This window comes from Anomaloglossus baeobatrachus, chromosome 4, assembly GCF_048569485.1.
Source record: "Anomaloglossus baeobatrachus isolate aAnoBae1 chromosome 4, aAnoBae1.hap1, whole genome shotgun sequence".
Lineage (NCBI taxonomy): Eukaryota > Metazoa > Chordata > Amphibia > Anura > Aromobatidae > Anomaloglossus > Anomaloglossus baeobatrachus.
In genome coordinates, this window is record NC_134356.1 from 443,176,442 (window position 1) to 443,195,588 (window position 19,147).

The following is a 19,147-nucleotide window of genomic DNA, read 5'->3' on the forward strand; positions in this document are numbered from 1 at the left end:
AATCTAAGGGGGTAGTCTATGACTTAGATATCAATTACCTTATCCTAAGGACATCCACGACCTCCACTGATTACCTGTTCGCTCTTTGGCGACCCAAGGTAACTTTGTCCAATTGAACTTGATTTTTTTCGACATATCTAACTATGAATAGGAGCCGAGGTGCAGTTCTTGGCATCAGCTACTACAGGTTATGGCGTTGAGCTGTTCTGCGCTGTAGGGCGCTGATTATATCTAGAGATGATCGAGTACTGAAATATTCGTAATCGCTATACTCGTAACGAGTACTTTGTAATACTCGCGTATTCGCGCCCAAATAGCGAGTGCAATGCAAGTCAATGGAAAATGCAAATTATTTTCTACTGGACCCAACAAAGTGGTCTGGGGTATGGGAAAGTGATAAAAGCCTGGAGAATCTCTCGCTCCCGCTCTCTCTCTCCCCCACTCCCATGATCCATAAGTAGGACACGCGGCCAGCCAATCACAGTGGCATTACAGATGGCTGTGGCATTACTGTGATTGGTTAAGAAGCCCAGCATGTTTAGTGGCTGCAAATCAGGCGCCAAACCTGCTGGGCGGGACATACGAATATCGCGAAGTGAGTACACAAACAACTCACAATGTAACAAGTAACCCGAATACCGTACTGTCCGTGCGAGTAGCAATGATTACACTCGCTCATCACTAATTATATCCGATTCCTGCTGGAGCTGGTAACCTCTTAGGGTATGTGCGCACGTTGCTTTTTACCTGCTTTTTACCTGCTTTTTTGCTGCTTTTTCTTCTGCGCTGTTTAATGCCAAAATGGATGTGTTCTTCTATTCAAGCAAAGTCTATGGGAATTTGGGTTTCTTGTTCACACTATGTTGTTCAAAATACTGCCTTTTTGTGGCAGAACTTTGGTCAAAAACTCAGCTTTGCAGTGCAAAACCCAAATGGCAAAAACAATTGACATGTTGCTTCTTTGAAAAGCTGAGTTTTTGACCAAAGTTCTGCCACAAAAAGGCAGCATTTTGAACAACATAGTGTGAACAAGAAACCCAAATTCCCATAGACTTTGCTTGAATAGAAGAACACATCCATTTTGGCATTAAACAGCGCAGAAGAAAAAGCAGCTAAAAAGCAGGTAAAAAGCAACGTGCACACATACCCTAAGGTGGCAATTGTCGAGCCCCCACCGATCTGATAAGAATAGGTCATCAATATTAAAATAGTGGACATCCCCTTTTCATTGTTGGTATTCTATAGGCTGTTTTCTAATTTTGATATTTTTAACCTCCTCAGCCTTTTGTTGCCAGCGGTCTTGAAATTAATGGCCATGTGTTGTTAGTTACAGGGCACACAAAATTGACTCTTGTTATACAATCTGGACACTGGCTACTTTTACATTGTATTAAAGTGCACATCTTCAGTGTTGTCCCATGAAAATATATAAAATATTTACAAAAATGTGAGGAGTGTTTTGTGATGTGTTTAGGTACACTTCAACTGTAACAGACAGTATAAGAAAAAAATCCAAAAAATGACTGATTTTTAAATAATTAATTTGCCTTTATTGCATGAAATAAGTATTTGATCACTTGCCAACCAGCAAGAATTCTGGCTCTCACAAACCTATCATTTTTTCTTTAATAAGCCCTACTTCGCACTCATTACCTTTATTAATTGCCCCTGTTTGAACTTGTTACCTGTATAAAAGACATCTCTCCACACAGTCAATCACACTCCAACCTCTCCACCATGGCCAAGACCAAAGAGCTGTCTGAGGACACCAGGGACACAATTGTAGTCCTGCGCAAGATTGGGATGAACTACAGGACAATAGGCAAGCAGTTTGGTGAGATGGCAACAACTGTTGGTTTAATTAATCGAAAATGGAAGTAACGCAAGATGTCGGTCAATCTTAAGGTCCAGTCACACTAAGCAACTTACCAGCGATCCCAACAACGATAGGGATCGCTGGTAAGTTGCTAGGAGGTTGCTGGTGAGATGTCACACTGCGACGCTCCAGCGATTCCCACCAGCAACCTGACCTGGCAGGGATCGCTGGAGCGTCGCTACACGAGTTGCTGGTGAGCTCACCAGCAACCAGTGACCAGTGCCGCGTGGAAGATGCTGCGCTTGGTAACTAAGGTAAATATCGGGTAACCAACCCGATATTTACCTTGGTTACCAGCGCACGGAGCTACACGTGCAGAGAACAGGGAGCAGAGAACAGGGAGCAGCGCACACTGAGCGCTGGCTCCCTGCTCTCCTAGTTACAGCACACATCGGGTTAATTACCCGATGTGTACTGCAGCTAAATGTGCACAGAGCAGGGAGCAGGGCACAATGCTTAGCGCTGGCTCCCTGCTCTCCTAGCTACAGCACACATCGGGTTAATTAACCCGATGTGTCCTGCAGCTACATGTGCACAGAGCAGGAGCCGGCACTGACAGTGAGAGCGGCGGAGGCTGGTAACAAAGGTAAATATCGGGTAACCAAGGACAGGGCTTCTTGGTTACCCGATGTTTACTGTGGTTACCAGTGTCCGCAGAAGCCGGCTCCTGCTGCCTGCACATTTAGTTGTTGCTGTCTCGCTGTCACACACAGCGATCTGTGCTTCACAGCGGGACAGCAACAACTAAAAAATGGCCCAGGACATTGAGCAACAACCAACGACCTCACAGCAGGGGCCAGGTTGTTGCTGGATGTCACACACAGCAACATCGCTAGCAATGTCACAAAAGTTGTTCGTTAGCAGCGATGTTGCTAGCGATGTTGCTTAGTGTGACGGGGCCTTTACTCGGTCTGGGGTTCCATGTAAGATCTCGCCTTGTGGGGTAAGGATGATTCCGATAAAAGTCAGGAATCAGCCCAGAACTACATGAGGACATGATCAATGACCTAAAGAGAGCTGGGACTACAGTCTCAAAGATTACCTTTTTGTAACACACTATACCTTCATGGTTTAAAATTCTGCAGGGCATGCAAGGTCCCCCTGCACACATCAGCACATGTCCAGGTCCATTTGAAGTTCGACAAATGAACGTCTGAATGATCCTGAGGAGGCATGAAAGGAAGTTGTGTGCAGATGAGACCAAAATAGAACTTTTTGGTATCAACTCCACTCACAGGGATTGGAGGCAGAAGAATGAGTACAACCTCAAGAACACCTTCCCAACCGTGAAGCATAGGGGTGGAAATATACCTTGGGGGTGCTTTTCTGCAAAGGGGAAAGGAAAATGGCAAGGTATTGAAGGGAGGATGGATGGGGTCATGTGTCATGAGATTTTGGCCAACAACCTCCTTCCCTTAGTAAGAACATTGAAGATGGGTCAGGGTTGGGTCTTCCAGCATGACAATGACCCGAGACATACAGCCAGGGCAACTAAGGAGTGGCTCCACAAGAAGCATTTCAAGGTCCTGGGGTGGCCTAGCCAGTCTCCAGACCTGAACCCAGTAGATAATCTTTAGAGGGAGGTAAAACTCAATGTTGCCCAGCGGCAGCCCCAAAACCTGAAAGATCTGGAGAAGATCTGTATGGAGCAGTGGGCCAAAATCCCTGCTGCAGTGTGTGCAAACCTGGTGAAGAACTACAGGAAACGTCTGACCTCTGTAATTGCAAACAAAGGTTTCTGTACCAAATATTAAGTTCTGTTTCTCTATTATATCAAATACTTATTTCATGCAATAAAATGCAAGTTATTTAAAAATCATACAATGGGATTTTCTATTTTATTTTTATTCTGTATGTCACAGTTGAAGTGTACCTATGACAAAAATTACAGATCTCTCTATTCTTTGTAGGGGGAAAACTTGTAAAATCTCCTATGTATCAAATACTTTTATGCACACACACATACAAACATACACACACACACACACACTAACTATGCATTTTTTTTATGTTGTACCTATGAAATTGGAAAGGAACTGCATTTTATGTCCCTATTTGTGTCAAGTGTCTAAACTGCGTACATCATGTCCTTGAAACCGGAGAGCCTGTAGCAAACGAAGATATCCTAATGTCTGTGAATGAGTTGGGTTAACCTTTCTACTACCGGTGAGAGAGGTTTTCTGCCAGAATTGGATTCTACTTTCTTTATGAACTAGCGGTGATAAAGTTTATATATTCCTTATTTGGTTTAGACTATAAAATGTGTGTTAGACTAGTTGAGCACACGTTTGCTGTAATCTTCCTCTCATGGCTATGTCTCTTAGGTTATGTTCTGACACCACTTTTGTCTGTTCCATTTTTTTTAACAAATATTGGTACATTAAGTGATAAAAGTGTGAAAGTTCACTTATGAAGAATGCTATTTGGTGTTAACTGCTACGTGGAGCAGCTAAGTCTTTGGCTTTGTTATCTTTCTTTTTATTTCTATGGTAACAAATGTTACATCACATGAAAGCCTTGTGTCTAATATATTTTTAAAAAATTTTGTTTGTTGCTTATGGCAACAGTGTTCTACACACGCGGGAAAACAAAATGGCAGAGTCTAATGCGATATTCACAGCAACTGAGAGCAGAGGAGTGATAAAATTCTTGTTTCTGCAAGGAAAGTCTGCAAAGAATATCCACGGTGATATGTCGCAGATATTGAGGAATCAATGCCCTTCATATTCCACAGTTAAGACCTGGGTTGCCAAATTTAAAACGGGCCACTTCAGCGCCATGATAAGGAAAGTCCTGGATGACCGAGAGTGGTTATTTCGGAGATTGTCGATGCTGTGCACAAGCTCATACTGGAGAATCAATGAATTTCAGCTAAAGCAATAGCAGACATCATTTTCTCGTGAACGTGTTTGTGTCATTATCCATGAACATTTGGACATGAGGAAGCTATCTGCAAAGTGGGTCTCCAAATGTTTGACAACAGATCAAAGAAGCATGCGAGTGAAAACTTCCCGGTCTATTTGTCAGTGTTTCTGGACTGATTAGAACTTCATGGATCGACTGGTCACTATGGATGAGACCTGGATTTATTTGTATGACCCTGAAAACAAGGAGCAGTCAAGAGTGGAGCCACAGTGGTTCTCCTCGTCCAGGGTGCAAAAATCAGCCACTAAGGTAATGGCGTCTGTGTTCTGGAATAAGGAGGGCATGCTGTTAGTGGACTACCTTCAAAAGGGTTACATCATCAATGCAAGGTATTACATTAAGCTTTTGGACCAATTGAAGGTATCTTTAAAGGCTAAAAGACGGAGCAAGCTGTCCAAAGGAATCTTGTTCCTGCAAGACAACTCCTCCGATTACACTGCACAAGTGACCACGGCAAAACTGGCAGAGCTGGGCTTCCAGCTGGTTTACCACCCACTTTATTCACCAGATCTAGCTTTCTCCAACTATCATCTGTTTCCAAACCTGAAGAAACACCTCAAGGGTACCAAATTCACACCATTTCTAATGCCATGGGTGCTACAGATACCTGGTTTGAGGCACAACTGAAATCCTTCTTTCTGCTAGGCTTACAGAACGTGGAATACCATTATAAGAAGTGTGTTGATATCAGTGGAGAGTATGTGGAATAAATGTAAAGTTTCATCATTCTATCTCGTTTCTTTCTGGGTAAAGCCAAAGACTTATCAGCAGCCGCTGGTATTTAAGTAAGGAGTCAGGAATGGCATTGCAGGGGTACTCCAGCAGATGCACAGTGCAGTTCTGTTATCCTTACAATACCTGTAATTCAGTGTGACGCTGGAGCTTCTCTCACTGCTCCCCCTCCCCTCTGGGTTGTTATATCACACTTTGCTCCCTGCTGCAGTAAAGCTGGTGTCACATACAGCGACAACGACGTCGCTGCTACGTCACCATTTTCTGTGACGTTGCAGCGACGTCCCGTCGCTGTCGCTGTGTGTGACATCCCGCAACGACCTGGCCCCTGCTGTGAGGTCGCCGGTCGTTGCTGAATGTCCAGCTTCATTTTTTGGTCGTCACTCTCCCGCTGTGAGACACACATCGCTGTGTGTGACAGCGAGAGAGCGACGAAATGAAGCGAGCAGGAGCCGGCACTGGCAGCTGCGGTAAGCTGTAACCAGCGTAAACATCGGGTAACCAAGGGAAGACCTTTCCCTGGTTACCCGATATTTACCTTCGTTACCAGCCTCCGCTCTTGCTGCTAGTGCCGGCTTCTGCTCTGTGCACATGTGGCTGCAGTACACATCGGGCAATTAACCCGATGTATACTGTAGCAAGGAGCCAGCGCTAAGCAGTGCGCGCGGCTCCCTGCTCTCTGCACTGTGACATGTAGCTGCAGCACACATCGGGTTAATTAACCCGATGTGTACTGTACCTAGGAGAGCAAGGAGCCAGCGCTAAGCGCGGCTCCCTGCTCTCTGCACATGTAGCGACGTTATGATCGCTGCTTCTGCTGTGTTTGACAGCTAAGCAGCGATCATAACAGCGACTTACAAGGTCGCTGTTACGTCACCGAAAATGGTGACGTAACAGCGACGTCGTTGTCGCTGTCGCTTAGTGTGAACCCAGCTTAACAGCCACCCCCTGATAATAGCTGCTTCTGTCCAAGAACAGGGGGTGTTGCCACACTCCTTGTTCTCAGCCTGAAGGAAAGCAGCTGATATACTCCTATATCACTCATCCGTCTATAAACAAAACTTTTTTACCCGGTCCATGAGACTCAGAGCATGTCCTAGTATACCTTTTGGATATACGCTTTTGCCATTGGTCTATGGGAATCCATATAAAACAAGGAAGGCATACTCTTTACTTCATTGTTCCATTTGTGTTTCATCCATTTTCACTGATCCATTTTTAACAGTCAGTGTATCAATGTAATTTTTGAGTGTTTTCCTCCTTCAGGTTTTGAAAACGGATGAGAATTAGTGAGATACAAGATAGAGAAAATAATCATGCAATATGGATGACACATGGATGAGAAATGGCCCATTTCTCACAAATGTAAAAAAAAATCACATGAATATGTGAATGTAGCTGTAGTGTGTTTGGGTCACAATGGCATTGCATAGCCTAGACTGCTGGTGTTCAAGTGTATGCTCTTGTCAAATAATGATGCCTTGTGTGAGTGACTTAAAGGGGTTGTTTACTTTCTGATAATCTACCCTGACTGCAGTTTGTTTTGAAAATAAACTGCGCTGTAGACACCTTTCGCAGGCCCATCGGAGAGTTTTCCTCACTGATGTTCCAGGTATCTGACTGCGGCGCTGTTGATGTGGTGTCCTCGCCACAGCCAACACCAATCGGTGAGCTCTGTGAAAGACGTAGACAGAACGTTTATCTATCTATTGACTTTTATCAGTGAAATACAGATGAAACACAATGGAACACCGAAGTGTAAAGTAAGGGGTGCTTCACACACAGCGAGCTCGCTGCCGAGATCGCTGCTGAGTCACGCTTTTTGTGACGCAGCAGTAACCTCATTAGCGATCTCGCTGTGTGTGACACTGAGCAGCGATCTGGCCCCTGCTGCGAGATCGCTGCTCGTTACACACAGCCCTGGTTCGTTTTCTTCAAAGGCGCTCTCCCACTGTGACACACAGATCGCTGTGTGTGACAGCGAGAGAGCGACAAATGAAGCGAGCAGGGAGCAGGAGCCGGCGTCTGGCAGCTGCGGTAAGCTGTAACCAAGATAAATATCGGGTAACCAAGGTGGTTACCCGATATTTACCTTAGTTACCAGCCTCCGCCGCTCTCACGCTGCCTGTGCTGCCGGCTCCGGCTCTCTGCACATGTAGCTGCTGTACACATCGGGTTAATTAACCCGATGTGTACTGTAGCTAGGAGAGCAAGGAGCCAGCGCTAAGCAGTGTGCGCAGCTCCCTGCTCTCTGCACATGTAGCTGCATTACACATCGGGTTAATTAACCCGATGTGTACTGTAGCTAGGAGAGCAAAGAGCCAGCGCTCAGTGTGCGCGGCTCCCTGCTCCCTGCACACACAGCTAAGCGGTGTGCGCTGGTAACTAATGTAAACATCGGGTAACCATACCCGATGTTTACCTTAGTTACCAGTGTCCGCAGCTTCCAGACGCCGGCTCCGTGCAAGCGCAGCGTCGCTTGCACGTCGCTGCTGGCTGGGGGCTGGTCACTGGTCGCTGGTGAGATCTGCCTGTTTGACAGCTCACCAGCGACCATGTAGCGATGCAGCAGCGATCCTGACCAGGTCAGATCGCTGGTCGGATCGCTGCTGCATCGCTAAAGTGTGAAGGTACCCTTAGTCTTTCGTTCTTTATAATGATCCCATAGAATATAAAGGGTTATTCCCATCTCCTAGATCCTATCCCAATATGTAGTAGGTATAATAATAATATTAGCAAATCCCTTCAATTAGAAATGTATAGTTCTCCTGATATAGCCATGTCTCTTATTTCATGCAGGGCATTGCAGCTTAGGTATCTTTCTAATTGGATGTATTTGCTAATATTATTATTATTACACCTACTATATATTTGAATAGGATCTTGGAGATGGGAATATTCGTTTAGGCTATGTTCACACTAGAAAAATTATTTTTCTTAAATTTCTTGAGTGAAGGATTAGCGCACCTGCGTTAAAAAACGCACCAATAACGCAGGTGCGTTTTTGGTGCGTTTTTTTTCAGGTTGGTCCCTGCATTTTTGAATGCTTTTACAGCAATAAAGCACATTGAAAAAGAAAAAAAAAATAAAGATAGATGGATAGATAAATGAATAGATGGATGGATGGAGGGATAGATAGATAATATAGATGGATAATAGAATGATAGATAAGATAGATAATATATAGATATTTAGGGGAATAGATAGATAATAGAGGGGTAGATATTCCAGCTTTATTTATGATGTTTGTTGTTCCCCCAACCCCCCACACACTGCAGTTCTCGCGTCCGGTAATGTGTTCCCATCACCGACCGTGAGAAATGACCTAGAGTTAACTGCAGCATCGCTCAGGGAGCTGCATTGTGCACTCGCTCACAGACGCAGCGGGACACCGCTGTGGATTACGTCGGAGCTGTGTTCGGGGGGGTTTAATAAAGTGAAGAAAGAGGGGACTTTTTGTCTTCCAAATAAAGGATTTTTCAGTGTGTGTGAGTGTTTCTTTACTTTCACTTACAGATTAGTGACGGCGTGTCATAGACACTGCCATTACTAATCTTGGACTTAGCGGCAGCTATTGGTTGCCGTTAACTCCATATTACCCTGATTGTCACCGCATCACGGCATAAGGAAGAGCCGGGACTGTCGCATAATGGATGCGACAGTCTCGGGGCAGCTGCGGGCTGATATTCTGGGCTGCGGGAGGGGGGGGGGAGCATTAACCATGGCCCTCACTCTCCCCAGCCTGAGAATACCGGGCCGCCGCTGTATGTTTACCTGGCTGGAAGGTAAAAATACGGCGGAGCCCACACTTTTTTTTTTTTTTTTTTTTCCTCCTTCCTCTCCTAGTGACATCACTTCCCTGCAAAACGCAGGGCAGGGATGTCCACTATGTCACAAAATACGCGTAATAACGCGGCAGTAACTGCGTTATTCCTGCGCTATTTCATGATTACATTACAGTCAATGGAGTGAAATAACAGCTGCAGAAAAGAAGTGACATGCTCATTCTGTTTTCTTAAGAAAATTTTCAGTAGATTTCCTTATGAAAAAAATGCAGTGTGCGCACAACTAATTTTTTTTGCCATAGGTTTGGCTGGGGAATGTCTGCAGAAAGGTTACAAGAATTTCTCAAGAAATTTCCGCAGCAAAAACGCGGGTAAAAAACGCAGTGTGTGAACATAGCCTTAATGTTTGAGTGGTCCGCAAAACGGGTGAGAATAAGGGTATGTGCGCACTAGGCGTTTTTTTCACGCAGCGTTTTTATGTGCGTTTTTGTCTAAAAAACGCACCCGCGGCTAAAAAAACGCGGCAAAAACGCATGCGTTTTTGCCGCGATTTGGTGCGTTTTTTGCTGCGTTTTTACTCACTGCGTTTTTAATCAGTGCACAATGCCATTAAAGATTGTTGATGAAAAAAAAAAAAAAAAAGGTCTGATGTCATTTCCTTCTTCAAAATGTTCATTGTATGCAGGAGAGCAGACAGCTGCAGAACTAGTGCATGCAGGAGAGCAGACAGCAGCTGGAGAACTACAAGTCTCAGCATCCTCCATTCACTAGTGTATGCAGGAGAGCAGACAGCAGCTGCAGAACTACAAGTCTCAGCATCCTCCATTCACTAGTGTATGCAGGAGAGCAGACAGCAGCTGCAGAACTACAAGTCTCAGAATCCTCCATTCACTAGTGTATGCAGGAGAGCAGACAGCAGCTGCAGAACTACAAGTCTCAGCATCCTCCATTCACTAGTGTATGCAGGAGAGCAGACAGCAGCTGCAGAACTACAAGTCTCAGCATCCTCCATTCACTAGTGTATGCAGGAGAGCAGACAGCAGCTGCAGAACTACAAGTCTCAGCATCCTCCATTCACTAGTGTATGCAGGAGAGCAGACAGCAGCTGCAGAACTACAAGTCTCAGCATCCTCCATTCACTAGTGTATGCAGGAGAGCAGACAGCAGCTGCAGAACTAAAAGTCTCAGCATCCTCCATTCACTAGTGTATGCAGGAGAGCAGACAGCAGCTGCAAAACCACAAGGCTCAGCATCCTCCATCCAGGACTGTATGCAGTTTTTTGCCCAAAAAGAAAAAAAAAATGACATGGGCTTCGCCATATTTTTGTATGCTAGCCGGGTACAGCAGGCAGGTACGGGCTGCCCCCAACCCCCAGCTGCCTATTTGTACCCGGCTGGGAACCAAAAATATAGAGAAGCCCTTTTTTTTTTTAATTATTTCATGAAATAATTAAAAAAAAAAATGACGTGGGCTTCGCCTAATTTTTGAGTCCAGCCGGGTACAACTAGGCAGCTGGGGATTGGAATCCACAGTGCAGGGTGCCCATGCTTTCTGGGCACCCCCACTGCGAATTGCAGTCCGCAGCCACCCCAGAAAATGGCGCTTTCATAGAAGCGCCATCTTCTGGCGCTGTATCCAACTCTTCCAGCTGCCCTGGTGACGGGTGTCTAGCTAGGTAATAATGGAGTTAGGGCTAGCTGTATATTATCAGCTAGCCCTAAGCCCGAAATTCATGGTGTCACGCCAATATTAGACATGGCCACCATGAATTTCTAGTAATGATAAAAAAAAAAACACAACACAGAAAAATATTTTTATTAGAAATAAAACACAACACAATTAGTGACTCCATCTTTATTGAAATAAACCCCCCTCCGCAGTAATCCTGGGTTAGGGTCCCGCGCCGTCCAATCAGGATCCAATATCATCTGATCGGTTTGCTGGAAGGCAAAGCGATCAGATGATGTGTCAGGATCAAGTGCCTGAATCACATCACACATCAGCTGATTGTATAAAAGCCGGTTATACAATCAGCTGATGCATCAGTAGAAAAAAAAAAAAATAATACTCACTTATGTGCTGTGCTGATTACCGGCAGCTCCTGCAGCGATCGATTGGACAGGAGTCTGATCCCGTCCGATCGCTGCAGGAGCTGCCGGTAATCAGCTGATGAAGTCCCCTGACGGCAGGATCAGCTGATAGCCGGCCGGGCGCGAAAAAGCCGGCGAGACTACGATCAGCTGATGCGTCAGGTGACTGCATCAGGTGATCCACCGCCAGGTCCTGCAAGCAAGGTCCTGCTCCGGGGAGACTGCACACAGGCAGAGCGGCGGTACCGGGAGGAGCTGGGAGCGGGCATGGCACCGGGACCCTGCGGACAGGTGAGTATATATGACATTTTTTTTTTCTACTGTTCACTTTGGTTTTCGCCGCTGCCTCCACCTCCCGCCCAGACATGGCGCCGCACGGAGCTGACATGGCACCGGACGGGAGGTGGACGCAGCGGTGACGGTACCGGGAGGATTCCTGCTTCTGTGTTTACCAACAGAAGGAATCCTCTTCCTGTACACGTCACTGTAGTGCCCACCCCTTGCGTTTATAGCTGCGTTTTTAGTCATAGAAACGCGGCTATATGCGTTTTTCATTGCGTTTTTAACATCTCATTGAATTCAATGAGTGAAAAACGCAGTGGAAAACGCAGAAATAATTGACATGCTGCGTTTTTGTGGTCACCACAAAAACGCAGCTAAAAAAAAACGCTGTGTGAGGACAGCACTTCTGAAAACCCATTGACATTGCTGGGGAAGCAATGTCACTGCGTTTTCAGCACAAAAACGCGGTAAAAAACGCCGCTAAAAACGCGGCAAAAACGCCTAGTGCGCACAAGGCCTAAGACATGCTCTGAGTCTCATAGACCCAACACACATCCGTTTCTAAAATGTGTGTGTGGATGGATGAAACTCTGGGTCGGTGTTGTCTGAGAAATAACTGACAGCACACGAATATACAAATGTTTCCTAATCAGCAGTTTCACTTTGTGCATTCTTTTTCTCCAGTTTCTCGCCCCTCCCCTGTCGGTAGATTTCTAGGCACTACACACGGGTATTATTGACAGATTTAAGGAGACTTGAGACTGCAGAATCTGTGATGGAGACAAAATATGACTAGTGAGAAGGAAGCAAGTTTCTCTAATAAAATGTATTGCAAAGTTTCATATAATGATTGGTAAAATAAGGAAAGGAGGATACTGCTAACATCTGGGATCACCCCTGGCACCAAAAAAGAACATGTCAAAAACAAAGGGCGAAAGAGGGCCAAGTAAATGAGGGATCAACCAGGCAATATATGGAAATAATATCAAATAGTTTTTGATGTTGCACAAAACACAAATCAGACTTTGAAAATATATCAAAAAGCCATAAACAGTGAACATATACAATTAAAAACATTTAAGAACCACCAGAATATCAATGAAATAGTATCTATGATAATACAAAACTAGGTTATAAAAGTATCTGTTCAAGTAGAGAATGCACGGGTTTCAATAATGTGACCAAATAAATATTTCATGTCTATTGAGAGTTGGAAATTAAGGCCAAAGCCACACGGTGAGAAAATCGGTGCGAGTGGAGTGCAATAAAACATTGCATTACACTCGGACCAATTCTAGCCTGTGTGTCAGTGCACATGAGCGATTATTTTCTCAGCCCTAATCGGACCAAGAAAACAATCGCAGCATGCTGCGGGTGTAATGCGAGACTCTTTTCTCTCGCACCCATTCAAGTGAATGGGGCGAGAGAAAAATCGCACTACACTCGCGGTACACCGGTGTACCGCTAGTGCAGTGCGAGAATGGCAATAGCCAGCTACGGAGGAGAAAGGGAGAGAAATCCCTCCCCTCCTCCGTGCTGGCCCGCCCCTCCTTAGAGCCGGCCCGCCCCCCCCCCCCACAGCTGAGGTCCGCTCGCACAGTCGGACCGCAGTTGCAGGGACACTCGCATGACACTCGGCTCCTGCTGTACTGCCAGCGTGAGCCGAGTGTCATGCGAGCATCGCACTAATGCCCTGTGTGGTCCTGGCCTTACCCACAAGCGACTGTTGGTGCTTATAACAGCAGCCTAGTGTTTCCTTAGTCCAAAGGCTAAGCCCTCAGACCCCATAGAGGTTACAATTCATGGAACACAAAGTACATAAAGTTTTATATAATGATTAGTGCTATTGATTTATGAAAGTGTAGGTTCTCTTTCATTTACTTTCAGAAAGCATTTATCACATTTGAGTTATTCCTTGATGTTAGACAATACCCAGTACCGTAAAACCTCAGGTAATTTCTGTATCATATGTATACAGTAGCTGTGGATCTCATCAGTTATGGTGATGGAAAGATATAGTGAAGAGACATAACTTAAGGCCTTGTTCACACACTGTGGTTTTACCCACTTTTTTTTGCGTTTTTTGCTGCAGAAATTTCTTGAGAATATGGTTGTAACCTTTCTGCAGACATTCCCCAGCAAAACCTATGGAAAGAAAAATAGCTGTGCGCACACTGCGTTTTTTTTTTCTCAAGAATATTCTTTCTGCAGAATTTCTTAAGAAAAAGAATGTGCATGTCGCTTCTTTTCTGCAGGTACCTGTGTTTTTTGCCATAGATAATGGTGAAATAACGCAGGGACCAACCTGCGGAAAAACCACCAAAACCGCGGTAAAACCGCATGCGGATTTCGGTGCGGTATTGGTGTGGTTTTTGACCGCAAGTGTGCTAATCTTTCAGACTCTAAAGAAATTTCTTGAGACAAATCCTTTCTAGTGTGAACAAAACCTTAGATAGTTGTTTGTTTTTTTACTTTGCCATTTCCAGAATTACATTAAAAACAATCATTGTGCCACATTCATTCTTTTTTTTGTGTGCAGATTACATGTGATTTGGCTACAGTACATGTTTAATAAAGTCAGTGAAAAATGGTGCAATAAAACGTTCTCATTGCTTTTTGTAGGTATTAGGCTATGTGCGCACGTTGCGTACAAGCCCTGCAGAAATTTCTGCAGCGATCTGAAGAGCACATGTGCGCTTTAGATCGCTGCAGAAATGTCCGTAGTGAGCGCCGATTCCATGCGCTCTGCCTGCAGCTCCTGCCATAGACAGAGCAGGAGCTGCCGGCAAAGCGCAGGAAAGAAGTGACATGTCACTTCTTTTTGCGCAGCGCTTCGGCAGTAGCCGAAGCGCTGCGCTCTTAAACGCCACGTGCGCACGGCCCCTGCACAGTCTCCATAGACTGTGCAGGGGACGCAGGACGCATTCAGTTACGCTGCGCTACAAAGCGCAGCGTAACTGCATGTTTTTACGCGACGTGCGCACATAGCCTCAAGCTGCTGAAAGAATTGACAACTGCAGCGTTTTTTACATCTGCAGCTTAATGACATTCAGCCAGGAAAAAAAACAAGCTCGTGCGTGAAATTTCGCAGCTTTTGCTAATAGTTTAAAAAGCCGTTTTTAATCTGGGTAATTAATGCTACATGTGAACAGGGCCTATATGACTACTGAGTCATAATGACTCAAATAAGAGAATTACTTATAAATGCTTAAAATGATCACAGACAGAATGTGCAGCATATTACAGTCCCATCTACACATTGCGTACATTTCTGCATGTAAATTGACCTATGGAAAATCTACTGCATTTCAGCGCTTTTTGTGGAATACATTGTGTCTCTGCATTAGGTAAAATGTTCTGATCTGATTGTACAATGCAGATTGTGATGTGGAAATGCTGCAGATCCACTGCTGAACATTCACATCAAATCCAGTGTGCTATTACTCTAAGGGGTACTTCTCACATAGCGAGATTGCTGCTGAGTCACGTTTTTTGTGACGCACCAGTGACCTCATTAGCGATCTCGCTGTGTGTGACACTGAGCAGCGACCTGGCCCCTGCTGTGAGATCGCTGCTCGTTACACACAGTGCTGGTTCATTTTTTGGACGTTGCTCTCCCGCTGTGAAGCGCACATCGCTGTGTTTGACAGCGAGAGAGCAACGATCTGAATGTGCAGGGAGCAGAGAGTTGGCTTCTGGCAGCCTGCAGTAAGCTGTAACTAAGGTAAATATCGGATAACCAAGCGAAGGGCTTTGCTTGGTTACCCGATATTTACCTTGGTTACTAGCGTCCTCCGCTCTCGAGCTGCCAGTGCCGGCTCCCTGCACACGTAGGTAAATAAGCAAAGCGGTGTGCTTATTAACCCGATGTGTACTCTGGCTAGGAGTGCAGGCAGCCAGCGCTAAGCGGTGTGCGCTGGTAACCAAGGTAAATATCGGGTAACCAAGCGCTTGGTTACCCGATATTTACCTTGGTTACCAAGCGCAGCATTGCTTCCACTCGTCGCTGGGGGCTGGTCGCTGGTGAGATCTGCCTGATTGACAGCTCACCAGCGACCATGTAGCGACGCACCAGCGATCCTGACCCCCCCCCCCCCCCCGCCCCCAAACCACAAACAAGCTCTTATCCAGGTGACAGGTCCACAGCAAGGATCTTCTTCCTCTTGGCAGATTCAGAATAAGAGTGACACCTAATGTTAATCGCTGTGTTAAAACCACAGTATAAAATCACTGGTGAACACCCCCCCCTTCCTCACAAAGTGTTTTTGTATTCCAGGCACTGCATAGTGTTGCTGATTGGTGGGGTTCTAGCTCCAGATATCTCCACTGATCAGTGGAAACACCACTCTGAAGTGGACCATGTGTGGTGTACAGCTTGTTGGTATTCAGTCCTGGTGAAGGAAGAAATGAAAGCTGGATATTGATTGAGTGACCCCTCAGCATTACCTTTATTAGAAGCTTTAAGTAAAATTTTGCATCTCTGGAGTGCCTTGTTACAAATCTGCTAGGAATACAGTAGTTGTGCCGTTCGTGTCCAGTTTTCAATCGGTGCCTTGTAACGTTTGTTTGGAAAAGTGTTTTGTTTTTTCTTACGTGTCCAGGTCTTTGACTTACTTTCATATAGACATTGGAGAGCGTGATGAGGAAAGGATTTACAGGCTGGAAATATTGTTAAACCTCCCTGGGTAAATGATACAACGTGACTCAGCAATAGCTCTACACGGTTATCAGTGACCACTGATGGCAAATAGGTTTCTAGGCAAATTGGCTGCTGCTGATAAAATGTAGTCAAATTTTTGAAAATGAAAAATGTGTCTAGGGTTAGGTGCACATAGGATTGGGTGTATACACATGAGGTACACAGTGGTAGTCTCTAGAGCAGTGTTTCTCAACTTCAGTCCTCAAGACCCACCAAAAGATCATGTTTTCAGGTTTTACTCAATTTTGGGAATAATTCCATCACCTGTGCAACATTAAGGAAATCCTGAAAACCTGACTAAGGAAAACCTGAAAACATGATCTGTTGGTGGGTCTTGAGGACTGAAGTTGAGAAACCCTGCTCTAGATTATAACATGGCATCTATGCATTATAGGGACCCATTGCAAAATAGAAAAAGTATATTGCACACTGTACCATTCCTTTATTCTGTTTTACGTGTGCCATCTAAAGCAAGGTACAGCTGAATAAATGGTTTGCAGATGCTTATCGGAAAGACAGAGACCATCAGAACCCTCTTGGCCTCCATCTGATCAAAAAGAGCTTATGAAAATATTAAAGTGCATGAGTGTGTATATGATTGCACTGCATGCATTGAGGGTTTTTTCCCTATGCGTTTTTCTGAAAATAAAAACTTTGGTTCTGCAGATCACCTAGCCGAAACGCTGTCTGCCCATACTGGCCAATGGCTACTTGTTTGTTTCCCAACCATGGAGTTATCGGCCATATTGATGAGTGGGGTTTGGGCCTAACAGTGTGCTTTGCATGTTATCTGAATGCTTTCTGGTTAGTGCTTTTTGCTGATTGCTAATCTCCCTCTACTGTTCCTCATTTTAACCCCTCACAGCATACAGTCCTGCACCCCTGATGAATTTGAGCTGATGCAGCTTCATCCTTCTCCTCTCTGTCTCTTACTAACTACATTAGTCTAGACTAATCTTTCAGTAACTGAGGGTAATTCGGAGCATTTCCAAAGAACCTGCAGACAAACGCTAAGTGCTCCAGACTGCTGGAAAATATAGAAAATGCCACATGACCCTAATAAGATATACAATGCGTACCTACACTTTCACAACAAAATAATTACAGTGTAGGACTCCGCTGTATAATGATTTTTCTACATCGCTCTATTAGTGACTTTATTCCATAACCCGCTGCACGGACCTCCCGAAGTTTGTGCTGTAGGCTACACTTTTGGCTACCGTCTTACATGCCCTGTATAATCCTATGACCCGCTCCTATACTGAAGACGAAGCCTAGCAGCAGGAGAAAGGACGCAACTTAGGCTAGTTTCACACATCCGGCATTTCGCCGGATCCGGCACACTCCAGTACAGTGTTATTACAGTACATTGGCATCGCGGCACCTCCGGTCACATGCTCCAATCATATGACAGCATGTGACCGGAGCTTGCCGCAATGCCATTGTACAGTATTAACACTGTACTGTAGTGTGCCGGATCCGGCAATCCGGCAAAAAAACGGATGTGTGAAACCAGCCTTATTTTAGTGCAGCCAGCAGTACAGACTTCAGGCGGTCAGTGCTCTGGGTTATCAGCAAAAAGCACTCAAGTGATTTAGAAATTTGATCATATTGCAGAAGAGCGCTGCACTATAACCATTTTCTTATGAAAGTTTTGGCACAGCACTTAAAGTATATTAGTTTTGCTGATATCTAAGAACATTTTGATATGAAACTTGAGACCCCAACCAAGTCATCACTGAGCAGTGCGGTATTGTTCCATTTTGATTCCAAAATGGTGTGACTAGGAATATGAATCTTCACAATTTGACTCCCTCCCCCCCTTTTACTTTTATTGTAGCGTTTGGATATTAATAATAAAATTAGTTGCAAGGAAAAAATATGCTAATCTGCGTGTTTGTATTACATCTACAGAATCCTGCCACCATCACAAGAATACTTCTGAGTCATTTCAACTGGGACAAGGAGAAGCTAATGGAGAGGTGAGACCTTTACTGTGTAAAATTCCCATTAATCTGCAGTCATTTCTTATATCTGTCATGTCTGGAAAACAAGATGCCTGTTTATTCACTTAAGAAGGAAAAAATAAAATTAAAGGAAACCTGCCATGTGCAATATGCACCCAGAACCACAAGCAGTTCTGGGTGCATATGGATAATTCCTGCCTAACCTTCCCTGTATACACTAGCATAGATAAAGGGATCTTTAGAAAAAGTATTTCTAAAGATCATTTTATTATATGCTAATGTGGACAGGGACTAGTCGCAAGGGCGTGAATTTCCCTAGCTAATCGGCCCACATAGCATGTTAGCACGCCCTTGTGGGTGTACTAATATGCTAATGAATGCGCAGCTTCCCCACACATACCTCACTCTTCATGGCGGTAGATGGAGGATGAATGTGCACTGCGCATGATCCGGTGTCCCCTAGACTTCCGATCATGTGCAGTAAACTGATGCCGGGTGTAAGCTTACCGGCTTCAGTGAGGTATAGTGCGCATGACTGGAAGTGCGGAGGACTCCGGATCATGCGCAGTGCGCATTCATCCTCCATCTACCGCCATGAAGTGTGAGGTATGTGGGGCGAAGCTGCGCATTCATTTGCATGGTAGTATCAATATGCACCCAGAACTGCTCATGGTTCTGGGTGCATATTGCACCTGACAGGTTCACTTTAAGAATTTGGGAAATGGGAACAGTCAGTCCACTGAGTGTAGTGTGGTTGATACCACATGAAGCCTTTACAGTCTGCACCGCT

General features: G+C 45.0%; 1 protein-coding gene across 1 annotated transcript in view; it reads left to right on the forward strand.

Annotated features, from left to right (window-relative positions):
* ARIH1 (ariadne RBR E3 ubiquitin protein ligase 1) overlaps positions 1-19,147 on the forward strand; it is a 130,424-nt gene that overhangs the window by 28,363 nt on the left and 82,914 nt on the right. Inside the window, exon 2 of the mRNA XM_075345540.1 lies at positions 18,305-18,372. Coding sequence (XP_075201655.1) covers positions 18,305-18,372 — 68 coding nt within the window. The remainder of the gene's footprint in view (positions 1-18,304; positions 18,373-19,147) is intronic.